Here is a 19,768-nt window from a genome sequence, read left to right on the forward strand (position 1 = left end):
AACCAAGACTAGGGCATGGTAGATGTATTTAAACGAAGATCTATATATGATTCAGGATGTAATGACGGTGAAAGTGCAATAGTATTATTTTATTATTATTGTGACTCAGTATGAACTCCTCACACTGAACAGTTGTAAACAAGACCAAAATTCATAAAAGTTATTCAGCTTACTTTAGGGTGATCAGAAATCATACTCCTTTTCAGCAGTTGCCAGTGGCTGTTTACTTAATGAGAAGCTAGTAACAATGTTGTTCTGGTGGATTTTGCATTAATTGAAAGTCTTAAACTATTCCCTTCTGGGATGTACTAAAACCTACTTAACATCTTCCCTATTTTTATGGTTGGACCCTGAACCCTTAATCTAAAACTGAAATTTTGGATAGCACTGGAAGAGGACTGGCAAATGCTGGAAACTGATCGCCTCACCAATATTAAGAAACCAGTTCATAGGTTCGTCCTTTCTTCTATGGTACAGTAATGTCAAAAAGCTTTGCTTGTCTCATGCTTTATTCTCTATCACCTAAATAGGAAATCCTATGCTTTAACTAGCACAGTTAATAACAGTATCATATTAAACGCATCATTCATCCTGTGCTGCATAATAAGTTGCCCCTCTGCTTGGAAAAGCGCATGGCAAAAGGGGAAGGGATCTTGGGTTATGTAAAAATGATTCCTGTTGAAATCAGTGGATAGCCCATTCGACATCTAAGAATTCATGATGCCCTGAGACAGACCTTAACCAAGACCAGTGTAGTATAGTAGAACATAAAACAAAATAGTCTTGCTTGAGATCTCAGGTTAAACATCTGCTTCCTTAGGGAAGATGCTGCAAGGAACTTAAATAATCAGGAACAGATAAAAGTAATTTTACCCTCCGATAGAAAGATACATAAATTTTAGTGCCAAAGGAGACTGGTCTATCATCTGCATGGCACAAGGCAGAGAAACCATCATGAACAGCTTCTGTGGCCAAATGCCTGTTTGTGTTACTATTTTGGTTTCTAGTTGAAAGGAGCATCCTAGGGCTCTTAATGTACATTTGCGGACAGTTATTCTCCATGTCAAAACCACACGTTTCCTCTCTGCTCCAAAGTTGTGCAGGTTGGACTTTCATATGTTGGATATTATACTGTCTTTTTTTCTGCCAGAGTAAGATTCATCAGCCATCGAAAAACCTTTCCAGAGACTATTCTTCTTAATCAAAGAAGTCAGTGTCTGCTCTTCATGATCCAGCCAACCTGTCTGAGCTGAGAGTAAGGAGCAGAGGGGCAGTGCACTGCAGCTTCAGGAGCCAGCTCAGGTCTGGAAGCAGTGTGTTACACTAACATGGCACTTGATCTGAACTAACAAGCCCTGTTAGCTCCAGTAGGTTCTGCACAGGTCTGGCTCCTGTATCCCTGCAGGTGCTCCCCAGGGCCTCTAGTTCTGTTCCCCTAAAAAGCCCATATAAAACAGAAAATCAGAGGAGCATGATACAGAGAAATTACACCTTGCACTCTGTGAAGTGTTTTGAAGGCAGAAGCAAATCAAAACGGCATTCTCCTTTACCCAGGCTGTGTCAGCCTCACAATTGTTCTTGGTAGCAAAGTTAACTGTAATTTGAACTTTGCAAGTCACTACAAGGCAGATTTCTGTAGACAAAATTTTTAGCTTTTTCCACCACAGTAGTTTGTTTGGTTTTGGTTTTTTTTTTTGCGTGTCTAATGTGTCAGAACTCCATTTTATACTCACAATCAGGTAAACATCAGATTCGCAAAAAGGAGTTAATATGTCCTGCTGTTTCTGCCTCTTAATTCCTTGCTTATGCTTTCAGAGAGCATGTTCATCCTCTAAGCCAGAAGACTACATGCTGAGCTCATATTCAATTCATTATCAGTCATGATTCCCTGAATCCTTCCTGGCATTTCAGCATTCCAGGACACTGTCACAACATGACACAAGTCACAGAATACATATCCTATCATTCTTTGTCTCGCTAAAGGTACAAATCATTGCCAAGCGTGTCACTGTGGTAAGTATTTAAGATAATTCATGTAACTAGTGCCATTATTACCAACTATTTTGGGGAAAACAAAGGGGTTTCTATATTACTGATAATGAATGATGTTTGATCTGCTGGCCTTCTTGGAAAGACTGTCTTCTGATAAGCTGAATATACAATGACTTGCAATGATTTACCTGTCTTCAACTTGTTATAGGGCTATGATGGATTTTGGGGTAATACTGTTTTTTGTTGTTTGGGTTGGTTTTTTTTTTAGCAAAATATCTTGTGGGAGGATATTTAAAAATACTATTGTTAACAGTATTGGGTCTGGCTGGGGTGAACCTAATTCCATTCCATACAATGTCCTGCTCAGCAATAAGAGCTTATGGAATGGAGGAGCAAATCAAGATATTTGTGGTTATGGTATCTGTCTTCACGTGTAACCATTATGCGTGCTGACGCCCTGCTTCCCAGGAAGAGGTTAAACATCTGCCTGCTGATGGGAAGTAGTGGATGAATTCTGTATTTTATTTTGTTTGAACATACAGCTTTGCTTCGCCTATTAAACTGTCTTTATCTTGATCCATGAGTTTTCTAACTTTTGCCCTTCCAAGTCTCTCCTCCATCCCACTGGGACAAGTAAGCAAGCAACCGGGTGGTGCTTAGTGTCTGCCAGGACCAACCCACTACATAACCACAATTAACCTTGTGATTAAAACTAAAATCAAGTTTGTCTGACAAACCAAGTATCACCAGATAAAGTGTAATCTGCCATTTACTATCAGTGTTTCCTTCATCTGCCTTTGAAAGACAGCTACATCAGCTCTCTTCCAGTTATCTGAAAATTGCCTAGTCTTCAAAGATCTTTAAAAGTGAACAGTTCAGGTTCAGAGAGCTCCTCTTCCATTGCTTTTGATGGTCTTAATGTGTTATGCGTTATAAACGTCAAGATTTTCTCTTTGATATTGTCCCTATTTATAGTTAGAACTGAATTATTCTACTATGGTTGCAAGATGCAGAAATCCTGCTTCTCTTCAGCTGATTAACTGACTACTTACTCAGAACTATTTACTCAGAACTGACTATTAACTCATTCTTTCATTTTTACCAAACCTTTAGCACTGCTAGGATTTCATAGGTTCTTAATTTATGAATTTTACTCTTTTCAGTCTTGCTGTCTTGCTCCTTTTAGTTTTCCTTATTAATTGCCCATGTTTTCCAAGAGCCAATTTGTCTATCATGGCATAAATAGACTGACTATTTATGCCACTATATTCTCCATGGTGCAGAAGAGCCAATCCATAATGTAACACTATTCCCAGTAACAATCAAGTATTTAATCCTATGCTGAATGAAATCAATGGACCAGCTCTCCGGAGAGAATCACGCTGTAAGGAAAACTGTCAAAAATGCATGACATCATTATCTTTAGCAGCCTTCCATCCAGTTACAACGCTACTGTTGTGCTATTTAAACTGTGACAAGACTTCAGCACTGTAACGCTCTCAGAGTTTTTTTCATAATTCATTAAATTAACAAAACCTGAAGTAGTTCAGACTGGGTGTCATTGCTCAACGTTATTGTTTACTTGAAGAATTCCAACTCCTAGGGCTTTATAAACACCAAATGGAAACTGGCCCCAGCCCCAAACATTTTACACAACGATATTATCCTATTGTCTTAAGTGTCATGAGAAAAGCAGAGATGCTTCATTTCTTTGAACAGATCATCTAGTAAGACACTGCACAAAATTCATTAGAAGAATAGTTGTTTATTGTGTGCTAGAGAACTGAGGATGCTATTGGAAAAAAATTATGCACAGAGAAGCATGCCAGGCAAGTGATACTTCCAAATATACCCACTCATCTTCAAGAAGTCTTTTCAATGCTGGATGTAGTACAAAGCTGTGTGTTGACGGACTTACTGGTATTAGCTGTGGATTTTCTCTATGTAGATGTCTCTGTATTCCTTTGCAGGTTAGTTTCTTTCCACCATCATTCACAATTATATTGCAGGCCTAAATGTTCCAGGTGTACCAGCTGTTCCATTGTTCGAGATCATTACTGTATAATGTAAAGGTATCTTTACAGAACAGCATCTTTCAGCACGGCAGAAATTCACGGTTGTGCTGGCTGCAGTAGTTAGTTTGCCAGAATTTCATTACAGCCCTTGCTAGTGCTTTACAAAATCTGGGACATTCTTCAGCTGCTCTCACCCACTGGGGTAGTTCAAGCTGAATGGCATCAACAGTGCCAGAGCTACGAGAACCAAAAGTCTTTGTTATGTATCCACCACTATAATAGCTCCCATTATTTGGGCTAGGATTGGATGGAGAAGGCACACAAACATAACTGTTATCTTGTTCTTCAATATATTTACCCAAACTTCTGTTCCCTGCAACCAAAGTCTCGGAAGACACATTGACTAGCTGACTGGCCAGATGGCTAATTGAGGAACATGACGCAGAAAAGAAGCCTGAGTTAAGAGAAGTTTTTGAAAGGGTGTAACCTAGTTCTATCCACCGTTCAGGATGTGCTTGTCCGTGGATATCCAGAATCAGGCCTCCTGTCATCTGTCTTTTTGCAGTGGTCAAAAATCCCATATATTCCTCCCATGCCTGTTCTGCTTGGGGAATTCCAAAGCAAGCTTCTTCCTTTACCCTGTTAGCATCCATCTTGAATCTTTGAAGGTGGTTTATAATTATATGTGGGAAGAAGCCACCAGTAATGTTGTTGATTTCTTCAGCAAGAGCTTGAACTACCTCTATAGTATACCTGTCCTGGTTGGTGGACACTTTGCATTTCTTATAACTTTGAATACTTCCAGGAGGACACTCATGAGAGAAAATACAAGAGGATGTCTTTGCATCCCAACAGGCAGCCTCTCGATCAGGGATGTCTTTGGGTTCCATTGACCCACCGTGTGGGACAGAGAGAATCAGGTTCATGTTGCCCACTTGATATTCTGTGAAATTATTATGACCAAATATAACCTCTTTGGTGCCAGTGGCTTTCAAACCCAAATATAAAATGGAAAGGAGGAACAGATACATATTCTTCACTTGCTGCTAGAAGACTCAGCAGTACGGAATATATCAGTACCTACATAAAAGAAAAAGATGGTTTAGATTACTTACAGCTAGGAACACATGAGAGACTGTTTAGCTGCTGCTGGAATCATTGGTTACTGATTAACCTATTTTAATTTTATTCCATCTAGCATTATAGATAGGTACCAGTGAGTGCATTAAGGAGTGACTCTGTTCTCTTTAGGTTTCAAGTCTCCATTCTCTTCAAGGGAGCTAAGACATTTTTAAGCCTTCGCTAACTCTGCCTTTTTTTGGAAAGCTGGAATTCAGCAAGATGCTGGCATTGCTTTCTGGTTTGAAGGCATTACACCTGTAGAAAGATCAGAGTCTTGAGTGTAACTGTGTTGGATGAGTATAAAATGAGTGAGTCAAGTCAGTGAAGAGCAGAATAGAGAAGGATACTTTTCACTTCCGCAACAACAAAAAAAACCAACAAACCTCAACATAGGTCAGATGAGGAGTATGCAAACAGATGCATTTGCAGATGAGGCAGGCTGCCCTGTCTCCTGTGTGCCCCTATCATTACGTCACCTGCAGAAATACAGAGGATAAGAGGAGCAGACAATGGAAAGAGTAAGAAAGAAGATCTGCAAGAATCTGTCTACAGCATCTGGCCTGAGAGTGTGTGTAAGAGCAGCCAGTAATATTGAGGGGGCAGGATACAGTATGGAAGCACCCTCCCAGCAGCCGCCTGCTCTTGGAAAAGAAAAGGGCAATTTCACCCAAATAATGCAGCAAAATATTATTATCCTACGAGGAGGGAATCCTGCTGGCTTTTTAGAGACAACCTCTGCTGTCCGCTGAGCTCATCTACCCTGAGGAGCCTGTATATGAAAACCAAATATCTATCTTCCTCTCCATGCTGAGGAGCCTGTATATGCAAGGCAAACATCTATCTACCTCTCTTCTTTCTGGGCTGAAAGTATCAAAACAGTTGAGCTGGAATCAGACCCCTGAGAATCTAATCAGTTTTCCTACAGAGCATAATTAAGAGCTTTTTTAATTTCTTTTTAACCTTTCAGTTAACAAGTCCTTTTACTTGAGCTACTGGCTAAAAACAAGCTTTTATCTGAGTCCTTGTATAGTTCATGCTTCCTTAGATCTCCTTGAGACACAGACCTTCACCTACTAATTCACTGCATTACCAGAAATGTTGGGGAAAACAATATTTCCAACCATCATTCAAAATCTCTTTTCTCAGAAAAATAGGCTGCACATGCAGAGAGTGCAAGTGTAGGAATCAACAGCAACAACTCCCAGGTGCTGCTCACCTGCCCCAGAAGGACTCAGGTTTCCTTTGCTTTGGGCTCTCATCTTAAATAGGATGACACAGCTGTTCCTTTCCCACCATGTGCCAAGCTGTTTGTTGTCATCTGTGGCAGGTTGCTTGTCTTTTTGCAATTTCTTGTTAATGATTGAATCAAGCTGTTGACACTACTAGATCAGGCCTTAAAGATATGTGGAGAGAGAGCTCTGTATAATTCCCAAACTGGGAGAAAGTTGCCTCAGCATAGCTCAGGCTCTGGGCAGACCTGGGGAGTCTGGAGGAACTTTATGACCCCAGATTGCTTTAAAGAGTTTTCTGGACAACATCCAGGGGCCACAGAGATAAAATATGAAGTCACAGTAATACAGGCTAGAACTGCTATTCTGGACTTCATCATAGCAAAACACACACCTTTCCAAAGGATTTTAACTCAAAGGGATAGTGTTCAGAGAAGCACAGAAGCATGTGCAGCTAGGAGGAGTATATTAGAAAATGTACCCGTTTGTCTTTTTCAGCACAAGGGTGGAAGTCTGAGTGCAAAAGGAACAAAATAACTGTAACAGGCTCCAAGTTCTCTGCTGATTATAGCTAAACTTATATTACCATGAGGTTAAAAAAAAAAAATCCACAACATTTTACACTGGTAGTAATCACTGTGGGACTAGTTTGAAGACTTACCTATAAAAAAAAGGAGAGAGATTTGTTCCTGCCTCTGCACCTTCAAAAGCGAAACTGGACTGACCACGGCACTTCACGTCAGCTGAGGCTCCCTCTGTCCCAGAGGTCTCTAGAGGCCGGGCTGAGCTGTGCAGGTATGTGACACACAGGCTTCAGCTGCACCCGGATGTATCATTTCACAACAAAGGATCACAAAAGGGAAAAAAATACGCACTGGTATACTAGAAGTTTAGTGTGCTTTTGTTGTCTATATTGAAATATGTTTCTACAGATAAAAAAAAAAAAGAAAATAGCTGCAAGCAGCACAACCATACCAAAGGAAAGCTCAGAATAGTTAATACCATCAGTAAAGGTGGCAAAACCGGTAATGAAGAGGGTTTTGAGGTTTAATGGCATACTTCTGGTTTTAATTTTTGGGGTCTTTTGGAGGAAGCCTAGAATTTTTTCTGAGACTTCACTGTAGGAAAGGTGATAGGATACATCTGGTTTTGTGCACACTCATCTATGCATTTAAAGCCATCCGTTATGAGAAAATACATTTTCTGCACTCAGAATCAATCCAAAGTATGCCTGGCAGAGAAAAGAATGGAAACAACTGGAGATGGCAAACTGAAAAGACCTCTGAGTTGAAAGATAAAAACAAAAGGACAGATTGGCAGGGTGGAGATAGGGGTGTCCTTTGGATTACTGGAAGGAGAAGGATCTCAACATGAAGAAAGGAGAAAATACATCAATTTATAATAAGAAAGCACAGAAGCATAAAGAAAGGAAGAAAAAGATGGGGCTAAGTAGGGTTAAATGCAGGAGTCTTCCATGATGCTGATTCAGTTTTGCATCCATGACCCAGCATAGTATGATCTCTTTTCCTGGTGTTCTCACTTATGTTGTTACTGATGCGCAGCAGCTCACAGCTACATGTTGCTGACTGATAGGATCCCATTCTGCTTCTCATTATGTATCACTTCAGATTATTTTTAGTAAGGAATGCAGAATCACAGTTGTCTCTTGACTATGGTAACTGGATGTAGTGTCTGTCCTTTTCAGTATTTTCTTAAAGAAGAGATCAGCAAAATGCACGTCTTTTCCGCATCTTCTTTGAGGATTCTCATTGTAGAGTAAATCATGAACCAGGTTCCTATTAAGCTTCTACAGACAGTTATGCAAAATATTAAAAATAATTACTTCTATGTGTTTTTCGTAAATGGAAATTCCTTCTAAAAATTCAAACATTTACACACCCCCACCAAAAAAATTGTCGGGCCCTTACATGAAGAAACAGTGGTTAGCATTCTAGTGCCTCTAGAACCATACTGAGCCTGAAGGATTTTAAGAATGTTATAGGGAATATTCCTGCATGCATGTACCCATTTGCTGTAATTGCAAACTTGCTGCAAATACACATACTTTGATTGTTGCTTATGAACTGATGAAAATGCTTTTTGGTGATACATATGTGGTGAATTTTGAAAAAAGAAGCAAAAATCACGCTAGGTCCTGAGCTACTTCATCTTGTTTTGACAAAAGCCTTACAAACTTCAGCAGCATTTTGCTTGGATTTGGGATTTGTACTACAAATAACACTCCTTCTTGGCTTAATTCTCCTACACATCCCTACTTTAGCACTGACAAACTTCTGGTGAGTAATAAGATAGCATTTCATAGCATTAGTGCATTATACAAATGTTGTGTCCACACAGATACTCAAAATGAATGCACTCAGCATCTGAAGTTTCAGAGACAGTTGGTGACGGGGTGTTATGCCTGTGGCTCATACATCCTCGTATTGACAATGTGTACAAAAAAGTTTTCTATGAAGGTAAATAGCAATTTGAAGTATAACTCTTTTATGCCTCTTCTGTATTGTAAAGACCAAGGAAGAGTGCATTTTCCCCCGTTTTCAGTTCATCCATAACAGAGCACAACCTATCAAGGCAAGACACTGTAGAGGGCTTGTGTAAGGATCTGAGGCTGCTGACAAACAGGAACAGATTAGGTTGAGATGGCCAACACAGAGACTGCCTCAGGCATTTGCTTTTCTGCCTTCCTGGAAATTGTTGTGCTCCGATGTAAAAAACGGCTGGTGAATCAGCTTGCTAGTTACTAACAGGAACTAAAATAGAGGTGTTACATACCTCTTATCACTCTGGAAGCTAGAATGGCTACTGAATCATTGTGCTGATCCATACTATTGATCTGGAGCTTCCATGGCTTATTTCATTCTGTTACAGTTGGTCATCTGCTTTAACTTCTTTGACGTAATTTATGATCTCTGTTTAGACTACTTGAGTTTTGGTAAGCTACAGCTTAGTAAGAAAGGAGGAACATGCTCTGTCCTGTTTTTGGATGGGATGGAGTTAATTTTCTTCCTAGTGGGTGGTAGAGGCCTGTGTTTTGGACTTAGTCTTAGAATGATGCTGATTAACACACCAATGTTTTGGTTGTCACTGAGTAGTGCTTACCCTGACCAAGGACTTTTCAGTCTCATGCTCTGCCAGTGAGGTGGGGCACAAGAAGCCAGGAAGGAGCAGAGACAGGACACCTGACCCAAACTAGCCAAAGGGATATTCCATACCACAGCACATCATGACCAGTATATAAATGGGGGAGTTACCTGGAGGGGACCGATCGCTGCTCAGGTCAGGCTGGGTATCAGTCAGCAGGTAGTGAGCAATTGTATTGTGCATCACTTGTGTTTATTGGAGTTCTTTCCTTTCCCCTTTTAGTTTTATTTTCTCTCCCCTTGTTATTTCCCTTATCATCATTAGTAGTAGTACTAGAAGTATTATATTGTACTTTAGTTATTAAACGGTTCTTATCTCAACCTGTGGGGTTTATATTCTTTTGATTCTCCTCCCCGTACACCCCGGGGTGGGGGGAAGAGGATGGTTTGTGAGCAGCTGCATAGTACTGAGTTGCTGGCTGGGTTTAAACCACGATACACTCAGTACACACTGTCAGATAAATACAACTAATAAAGCTGAGCTTTGCAATAACTTCCGAGTAATTGACAGCAATTAACTGCCAGCTAATATCATTTTTGCACATCAGAGTGATTGTTGCTTAGCATATTTCTCGTGGAACCACTTATGAATCCAGAAAATACAAATCTTCTATCAAACCTGCATCCTGTCACTAGTATCTCTGTTGGTGAGATACCTTTCACATAAATCACGCTTTTGGCCTGGTTTTACTGAAGCAGATGGCAGTTGCAATATTAATTAGATAATCTGGGGTTTTAATTACTTTGCTAACATTATTGATACAATGTTTGCCTAATAAACGAGGAGCTTTTAAAAATATTTCCTCTGCTACTAAATACAGCTTTAAGAATGTCTTCCTGTAGACTTCTCTCAAGTGTGTACAAGTGTGTACATGAGTTTGCTTGTGCTATTAAGGCCTGGCTTCTTAGCTAAGCTTAAAACACAAGAAGTGTGAAAATACAGAAATTTCAATAAAAGGCAGATGAAGGGTGCAGTAAATATGATACTGCTGTCTATCAGAGAGAGGTTGAATTTCTTTTCCTATATATTTATTGAATAGTCCAACTAATTGGCAGACAGACTTTCTGAAATAAGTAATCAAATTCTTATGCAGTAAAGACAATACAGTAGCAATAATAAGGAATTCACTGAAATTTTTGAAAAACTAGTATAAATCAGACACCTGATCAGCTAATGTGACCAGAGCTGATGCTCTGATTGAGAGCTTCTGCAAAGCACCTCTTTTCATTCCAAGTATTGTAATCTACTCTGTGAAAACAATTTCAGCAGTGCCAGACAATGTAGGGAATGAAGTTTACTAAAAATCTGTAAAATGTCCTTGTCCATTGTGGTGCACACTGAGGACAAAATTAATTTTGCTTGACCTTGGCTGTGAAAAGGTTAGTTGTCTGCATCCAACCTAGTGATCCCATTTTCTCTCTATAGTCAGTGTTGAGAAAGAAGCAGTTCTCAAGGTCCTTTAGCACACTTATCTCGGGCACCTATCTTAAATTTCCAGCTCTTCTTTTTTATTACATGATACAAAACAATTGTAAAGGAAACAAAAATGTTCCTGCCACACTTCCTATTTGCATGTCTGTTTGAAATGTGTTCTGCCAGTCACAGCTACAAAACTAGCCAAGGAAATAAAAAACACACAACAGGGATTTGGCATAGTAATTCCTAGTCCTAGCAAATTCTCCAGATACACAAGTTACCTGTGAAAGGAAAGGATTGTATATATTATTATAAGTCTTATAACTAATCACAACACATGCTACTTCCCAGTTTCATGTAGTATCTATGGGAAATAAAACTGCAATAATACACTGTTCTTTAAAGGAATCACTCACCAAAGTATTATCCTCTACTTCCTTCCAAGAGACACTGTTGAGCTTAAAGACCAGTGTCTTTAGCTAGTTTAAGTCAAGATAGTTCTACTGAGCAAAGCCTTTGACTCACTGTGTAAAACTTTATTATTTTGTATGAGATGTAATGAAGGTGGGTCATAGATAATCATGCTGAAGACATTTGTAACAAACTGAATGTTAATGCATATCATGCTAACTCTTGAGCTCCAAGGTAGCCACCCTTTCACATTTAAGGAATCAAAGAGGAGCTGGGCAAGGATTCTGGAGCTCTGGCTTCCTTCAATGCAAGTTCTTTGGCTTCAGTGCTTCTGACTCTGAGGTTCACCTTAAGACCATTTTTAATGTAATCTAGAGAAAACAATCAAAAGTAGATTCAACTGAATTGCTTTTGACATTTTGGAAGACACGGATATATATCATATTGTCTGCCTTGATTATTGTTCTTCCCATTAACACAGAAGTTTAAAGGAAAAAGAAATGTCAGAATTGATATAAGAACATACTCTTAAGAGACCCTAATCCAAACAGAATTCTAGTTGCAATTGAATTTAAAACTTCCAGAGCATATCAAATATAGACAGAATCATGGAGTGAAAAGAAGAATCAGCAAAAAGAAATTTAATCAGTATTTTCAGCTTTAAAACATCTTGTACTGTCACCATGGCCAGATTATTTCCATGCATTTCTCAGTGCACACGCAATATTCTTAAGCTGTAATTCAGATGTGCTTTTTCCAAAGTGCATTGAATTTAGGCCTTGCTGTCCACTGTCTGGAAACATTGTTTTTCTGCCCTGCTGACTGAGTCATCCATGTAATGGAGTCAAAGTATCGAAAAAACTATAGAGACTCCAAAATGGCTAGCTCAGATATATTTCTCACTGCAAATTCTAATTTAAGCAAACATACCTTTATGTTAACTAACAAGAAAAAGAAGCTCTATGACGTATCTCAAACTCAAAATTCATCAACTGTTGATCATTTTACTCCAGACAATCTACTTTTCACTTGTAACTTGAAATCTTTGCAGTGGAACTGCAATACTAACATCTCAGATGGCTTGTGTTGCGGCTAACGTGGCTCGCACTGGCTCTGATGTGGGAGATGTCACTGTGTGCTCTGACCAGGCCACTGCTGGAGGGCTGTTTTCTTCATTTCCATGTTCTGGCTGCACCTTCTGGAGCGACAGCAGGATCTCATCAGGACACAACAGACACATCACACAAGGATAAGCCCATCTGGTAGTTCCTACCTGTATAGGAAACGGGCAAGGATGGGGAGGGAAGGGAAAGGAAAGCTCTTCAAAGATATTCTTAAGTGAATTTATGCTATTGCATTTATACTAGTTATTGCATTTATGCAATATTTATTTATGCTATTTATGGCATTTGTGTTATTCCATGAGGCCTGGAGGGACATGTACAATCATGTTGCTCAAGAATGGAAAACTTTAATCATATAAATAAGTAATTTCCTGTTTATAATTACAAACATACCAGATATTTAAACTCCATGAAATTTCAAGCAAAGTACTACATTGATTCCTCTTCATTTTACCACATTTCCTCCATTCCAAGACAGTGATCATCATTTCTCAAACTCTCTTCACAGACAGGCATGTGTCCTAATCAGGATTCTACCACCAGCTTCACAGACCTTCACTAAGAGCAGCTTAATAAAGCAGTTAAACATCATGCTTTCTTCTTTAATTTGAGAAAATCAGTGAATAAAAACACCTGCTCCAGTGCACTGATTATTCTTTAGAGTGTTGGCAATACTTCTGGTCCAGTGATCTCATTACTTGCAGCTGGAAACGTTCACATACCCTTGTATTCATTCCAATCTTAACTAAGTACTAGATTAACAAACGAAGCAGACATGCATGTTTTTATGAGTGTAGAGAAAAATGGCATAATCCAGTATTGCATGCATAGTCTCTTGTCTGTTCCAATTCTCTCCCCATTCTTTACAAAGTTTCCACACTGCACTTTTCCTTTTAGCAATATGTGAAGACTTAACATCAGGAGTGAGATCAATCTGAAACTATTTTAGGTTCCAGCATGTGTGTTGCCACAGGAAGAAATCAAGATTGGCACTTCATGGTCCTTTGTCATCCTAGTTGGAGAGGGACTTTTTACAAGGGCATGTAACAGTATGACAAGGGGAATGGTTTTAAACAGAGAAAGGGTAAATTTAGATTAGACAGTAGGAAAAAATTCTTCCCTGTGAGGGTGCTGAGGCGCTGGCGCAGGGTGCCCAGAGAACCTGTGTCTGCCCCATCCCTGGCAGTGTTCAAGGCCAGGCTGGACGGGTCTCTGAGCAACCCGCTCTAGTGGAAGGTGTCCCTGCCCATGGCAGGCAGGTTCTAACTAGATAAGCTTTAAGATCTTTTGAGATGCTTAAATTAGCTGCACTTCCTTTGCAAACTTCATGGTTTACTCTTCAATGTTAGAGCCCGTTTCCCCAGCGCTTGCAGCTGTCCTGCGAACACTGAATCTTTCAAGCTCGGTTTCAAATGAGAGGAGGTTCCAGAAATCTCCCGGTACCCTGCACGAGAGCGAGTCCTAAATGACCGGGAGCTCAGGGTCAGCTTGCCCAGCGACCTAAACGCCCACACCCCACCGCTCTCCTCTCCTTCCACTCTTTCTTCCTACGGCCACAACACCCCAAAGGCCGGGCCTGGCTACCTCAAGGGGGTGGAGCCCGCGCGCTGCGGGACGGGGCCTCTCCCGAGCGGCGCACGCTGGGACTTGTAGTCCCCTGCCGGGGCGGGGCCAGCGCCCTGAGCGCGCGCTGCTTGAAAACCCTAGGCGGCTTTCACGCGCCACGGCCGAGCGGAGCGGCGCAGCGCGGCGCGGGCGGGGCCGGCGCGTGGCATCCCGCTCCTCCCGCAGCGAGGTACTGTCGCGTGGCGGCTGGCGGTCGCGCTCCCCTCAGACCTTCTTTCCCTGCCCCCCCTGGCAGCGGCGCCTCGCGGGGTGCGGCCCCGAGCCCGGAGAGCTGCCTTAGGCCCTCCCGGGGACGGGTACGGCTCCGGGTGTCCGTACGTGCCGCTCGGGGGAGGGCCCTGAGACCCCCGAGCCAGGCGGTGGGGGTAGGTCCGCGCTTGTCGCCTCTCGTGCCCCCTCCCGACCCGGTGCCCCCTGCCCGCCGGCCGCCTGTGCGCCCCGTTCCCGCCGCGTTCGAGGCTTTGCATCGCTCCGGCTGCGCGGGAGCTGCTCGTGTCTCGGGTCCAGCGTAGCGCCCTGTCCGCAACCGGACCGGCGGCTCCTTGTGCTCACGCGCTTGCTTTTCCCGCCTGCAGTTCGGCCAACGCCATGGGGATTCAGGGCCTGCTCCAATTCATCAAGGAGGCCGCGGAACCTACCCACGTGAAGAAATACAAAGGGCAGGCAGTAGCTGTGGACACGTACTGCTGGCTGCACAAAGGCGCTTATGCTTGTGCTGAGAAGCTGGCCCGAGGAGAGCCAACAGATGTGTGAGTCTTTGACATGTTTCCTCTCGGCCCTCTTACGAGTTAAAGTTTTGGTAGCTTGACGTGTCTTGAGCTAAAAACTAAGATAAATCAGTTTCACTTCTTACTCTTGCTTCTGAATTGCTAGTACCAGTTGTACTGTTTGGAAATGGGAATGTTGGCTATAAATACATAGTTTTCCATCTGTGCAAAATAAATTTTGAAGTATATGCTGGGGGAAAAAACTCTAAAATATTTTCTATTATAACATCAGTGGTTAGGTGAGTTTGTTATTTTGGTTTTTGGGGGGTTTGTTATTTTGTTTGTTTTTTTTCCCAGCATGTCTTGCTCTCAATTATGATGCAATTCATAAGTTTCAAATTCGGTGTTATTTTCACGAAAGTTGTTTGTACGAAGTGATAGTTTGTCAATACTGCTGTGACAAGTTACAATGATACTGAGAAATTGTGACATATGTGTTGTGCTCTGAATAAATTGTGGTTTTGCTTAATATACTTTTAGAGTAGCTTTCCTAATGTAACATGGATTTTTTTACTTGTAGTTGTATTTCTAAGGAAGGAAACAAAGAGAAACTGGTAGTATTTCAAGTTCAGCTTTAGAGCTTAGATCAGATTTGCATAAATTCTTGCTCACCTCTGGAAAACTGGGTTGAACTCTTGTTCTAGATTAATCTTCATTTAAAACTGTATTAAATCTTTATATTTCCAGAAATATAGCTACACTGGTTAGTCTAGATCAAACTTCACTTAGGAAATTTTGGTTAAATGTTTAATTGGAGGCAAGAAGGAATTGGTGGCTTGCAAATGGGTTCAAATCTTTAAATTCTGCTTCTGCTGAAGAACTGTAGTGTTTCCTCCAACCCTGCTACCTGCGTCTGAAGGTAGTAGTGGAGATCCCTCAGAGTCCTAAGAGTAGGATACACTTCAGTTGAGAAAGAAACTGATTGACAGGAGAAACATTGAAAGTCACAGGAAACTTTGGAACAGTTGAATTTAACTACATGAATATTTTATGATCAAATCTTGTTTCCATGCACATATGATGGCTGATCTTGAACAACAGTTAGTCCTAAACATACAGTTCTCTTTTCCTGCAAGAAAATATGCAATAGACTTATGATTAACAATAAAGCTTACTTTTCTTACTTTTGTTATTATTGATACAGTTATGTAGCTTTTTGTATGAAACTTGTTGATATGCTCCTCTCATTTGGAATTATACCAATTTTGGTATTTGATGGATGCACCCTGCCTTCTAAGAAGGAAGTGGAAAAGGCCCGAAGAGAGTAAGTACTGAACTGTCTTGATTTGCAAGCAAAGCAGTATGTTTAACACTACAGGTCATTTTCAAAATTGAAAAACCTCAAGCTTCAGATAGGTAGTAATCTCTGGTAAACTTTCTTGCAAAGTACTGTTATTTCATTTAATTTACATTTTAAAATCATACAAACCTCTTCTTAGAGGTTTTATTCCAAAAATAGAAATGCACTTCATAAATGAAAGCACTTCTTATAGAGGAAGGAAGTAAACCTCTGAGCATTACTTCCTGTAATGTATTAAAGGCTTTTAGTTTACCTTCCCTCATGATCTCTGGACAAAAATTGCCAATATATTTTATTTAAAAATAACATAACCTTCCTCATCTTTCTCTACAAATAATCAGATAAACTTGTTTCACATTTGGATTCAGGTCTCTATATAATTGGACTTCTTGCTGAAGCAGTGAGAATTTTTTACCAAGTCTATTTATTTGTAAGTTCTCATGGGACATGTGCTTCCTTCAGCATGGGGCAAACAATTGCCGATATTTGAAATGAAGTAAATGATGCCTTCTGTCCTCTAAGCCAATAAGTATCTAATGTCAGATACTCCCAAATTCTGTTACATATATTTTGCGGGATATGCAACCTGAGAGTGGGTACATCTCCTTTTACACTATGGATTTCAGTTTCTAGAGTTGTCATTGGTTTTCCTGAGAAAACATTAAAAGTTTCAACATGCCAATATAATTGTCCTTGTCGATACAATGACTTATTCTTATGTTTTAAAAAATGATACAGTAGAGCAGATTTCCCCTCCCTTTCCTACCTGTTGCAGTCCTTTCTGCTACTTGTTCTTTTAAGAGAAAATAATCTGAGATTGGTGGGTATTTTTGTTTATCTTTCAGGAAGCGTCAAGCCAGTCTTCTGAAGGGGAAACAATTGTTGCAGGAAGGGAGACTGTCAGAAGCTAGGGAATGTTTTGGGCGCAGTGTGAATGTTACGCATGCTATGGCTCATGAAGTTATTAAAGTAAGCCGTCAATGCTGTTGGATACCAACAGATCTAAGAATAATCTACGCAGTAGGCAACATTTCTTTACTCTGTTTTTGTATGGCTTCTGCTTCTATGTAGGCAAGTAAAACATCTCCCCTTTGTCAGTCTCTAATTGTCCTACCTACATTGGATTACATTAGGCACAGTTAGCGAACTTCAAATTTATTATGCCCAATTGTATAAATCACAGAATTGTTACGGTTGGAAGGGGCTTCTGGAGATCATCTAGTCCAACCCCCAAAGCCAGTTTACAGTTTACCACACCAACCCTGTGATGTGTTCTCAAACTTTAATTTAAAAAATTAGTCTGCACATAGAGGCACTTGACTAGATAAGTAATTATGTCGATGTGTCAATTGAAATATATACTGCTAAGAACTGACTTTGGTAACACCAACAGTTTTACCTTTGCTGCACAAAAACTAAACACAATTTCATCTCCTCCCAGCTTGTTCCCTGAGAATAGACTACAGAAAAATATTTGGCTGCTTAAAACCTTTCTAGTAGCTTTTTGCTATCCTTACACTGCAGCCATAGGATCTTTATCTAAATAGTATTACATTTGTTCTAGTGCTGTTTTCCTTTGTTCACAATGTAACTTCCATGAGTTTGAAGCTGGCAACTGTGGTCAGATGCAGTGAGTATAGTGTTACAGGCCAGCCCAGGAAAGGCTGTTTTTGTAGTCTATATAGGCCTAAGCTGCTCAAAATTTGGCATTGAATGTGAAATACTGGGCCCTAAAGGGAGGAGGATGGGTGTTTTATTAAAAAGATCATGGTTTCAGTTTTTTAAGGTAGAGGTTCTTATGCTTTCAAATGTCTTCAGGTAATTACTGAAGATTAATGCAAAGTACTTGTATGCTTCTTGTTTATGTACAGGCTGCCCGAGCCCGGGGAGTTGATTGTATTGTTGCTCCTTATGAAGCTGATGCTCAGTTGGCTTATCTTAATAAAACTGGCATTGTTCAAGCTATAATTACCGAAGACTCTGATCTTTTAGCTTTTGGATGTAAAAAGGTATGGAAGAAAATACTAATATCCTTTACTTCTTCCTGATGTCTTCAAAGCAGAGTTTGAAGTTGCCAAATGTGTTTGGTGTATTGATTTATGCTTCTACAGTAAATGGGGGAAACAGACGGGAATAGCACTCAGCTTCTGTTATTTCCACCAAGTGCAACAAACTAGCTTATATGGGTGCAAATGATTGTTTTCAATTTCTCTTAATTTCCAGGTATTTCTGAAAATTGACAAGTTTGGAAATGGACTAGAAGTAGATCAAGCTCGACTAGGGAACTGCAAGCAGCTTGGAAATGTATTTACAGAAGAGAAATTCCGCTACATGTGTATTCTTTCTGGTTGTGACTACCTCTCATCAATTCATGGAATTGGTTTAGCTAAAGCGTGCAAGTTACTAAAATTAGCCAACAATCCAGATATTATAAAGGTAAACTTGGTTTCTCTTTGCATGTTGGCTTTTTGGGAGAATGTATCAGTAGATAGGAAGTTAACACTCAATTAAAAATGTGTCCATTTTGAGCAGAATTCTGAAAGATGCTGGGCTTAACTTGAGTGTTGAAGCTAATACATGTATTTAATGAAATACACCGAAGTAAACTTAAATGAAGAATTGTTCTTATCCCTCAAGGGATTAAATATTGTGTTTGAGCAGAGACTTAATTTTTTATAAAGCTCTGGATCTTTTTTCCCCTCATTACCTGCTCTTCTGGATTTGCAGATTAGTTTTCAGAACTGTTGAACTCCATTAGTTTTGCATAGGTACACTTTCATCTATGTGTGGGAGGGGCAGGGATTTGGAATCTTATTTGATTTATTTTTTGCATTTATTTACATATAGATACTGACATTTATATAGTAAAACATTATGGAAGAAAAGGTCGATATGGTGCAAAACGAAATACAGTAGAATTTTTTGTTATGTTTTGTTTGGGTTTTTTTTCTTATCCAATGAAAACAAAATTTAGAGGCTAAGAGAGTGGAATAATTTCTGTGTAGCTAGTAAGAGAGAGGAGAGGTTTTTAAGAGCTAATAAGAAAAATAACCTTAGTGGCTGTCCTGAAGGCAGGTGAATAATCCAGGAGAGCATTTAAATATCGAGTCTAATTAACTTACTGTATTACCTTCTTTGTTCAGTTACATGTATGCTTTAGTGGGTTTTTTCTCTCACAGGCTGTACCCAAAGAACTATGATTTTTATTTTTAAAATGTTTTGTATCATGTAAAGCAGGCATCAAAGCAACAGGTTTTGTTGGCTTTTGTGAAAGTAAAATGGAACTTTGAACTTTTCCCATACAAATCATGATTTCTTTTAATGTATCTCTTTTCGAACAAAATATCAAGACTTAATAATTTCAAGAAACTTTTTACTTAGTAATTTGTCATGTAATTCATCACTGCTGTTTTCCAACAGTGCTGGAAAGTCATGAGTAAGTCAGAAGATGATAAGAGTCCAACAGCGCCAGTTCAAACTCTTGAAATGAGTAAATTTGCCTGTATTTAGAATGCATGGCCAAAACATAGCTGATGCTTTATTTGGAGAGGAGCAGAAACTCTTGCCTCTAGCAGTATGAGAAACTTAATCTTTGAAAGAACAT

The 19,768-nt window shown here is 40.0% G+C and overlaps 2 protein-coding genes across 4 annotated transcripts in view; one reads left to right on the forward strand and one right to left on the reverse strand.

Moving 5' to 3' along the window:
* Positions 1–19,768, forward strand: part of EXO1 (exonuclease 1) — a 33,470-nt gene that overhangs the window by 1,159 nt on the left and 12,543 nt on the right. The window contains exons 1-6 of one of the 3 annotated variants that reach the window (XM_030499753.1): positions 14,150–14,266; positions 14,673–14,846; positions 16,009–16,128; positions 17,010–17,133; positions 18,036–18,173; positions 18,388–18,600. In XM_030499753.1, coding sequence (XP_030355613.1) covers positions 14,686–14,846; positions 16,009–16,128; positions 17,010–17,133; positions 18,036–18,173; positions 18,388–18,600 — 756 coding nt within the window. In that variant the 5' untranslated portion in view covers positions 14,150–14,266; positions 14,673–14,685. Of the gene's footprint in view, positions 1–14,149; positions 14,267–14,672; positions 14,847–16,008; positions 16,129–17,009; positions 17,134–18,035; positions 18,174–18,387; positions 18,601–19,768 lie in introns of those variants that run through there. The other 2 variants (XM_030499755.1, XM_030499754.1) reach the window with 2 other exon arrangements.
* LOC115613794 lies at positions 2,788–7,114 on the reverse strand. The gene is made up of 2 exons (XM_030499756.1): positions 7,020–7,114; positions 2,788–5,087 (listed from the first exon to the last, which is right to left on the reverse strand). Exon 2 carries the CDS (start codon positions 5,036–5,038, stop codon positions 4,088–4,090), a length of 951 nt encoding a protein of 316 aa, XP_030355616.1. The 5' UTR covers positions 5,039–5,087; positions 7,020–7,114; the 3' UTR covers positions 2,788–4,087.

The sequence above is a fragment of the Strigops habroptila genome, chromosome 10 (assembly GCF_004027225.2).
Source record: "Strigops habroptila isolate Jane chromosome 10, bStrHab1.2.pri, whole genome shotgun sequence".
NCBI classification, from domain to species: Eukaryota; Metazoa; Chordata; class Aves; order Psittaciformes; family Psittacidae; genus Strigops; species Strigops habroptila.

What these genes read in the sequence shown, in the direction of transcription:
- LOC115613794 (XM_030499756.1), bottom strand. Translation starts at nt 5,038, where the DNA reads ATGTATCTGTTCCTCCTTTCCATTTTATATTTGGGTTTGAAAGCCACT.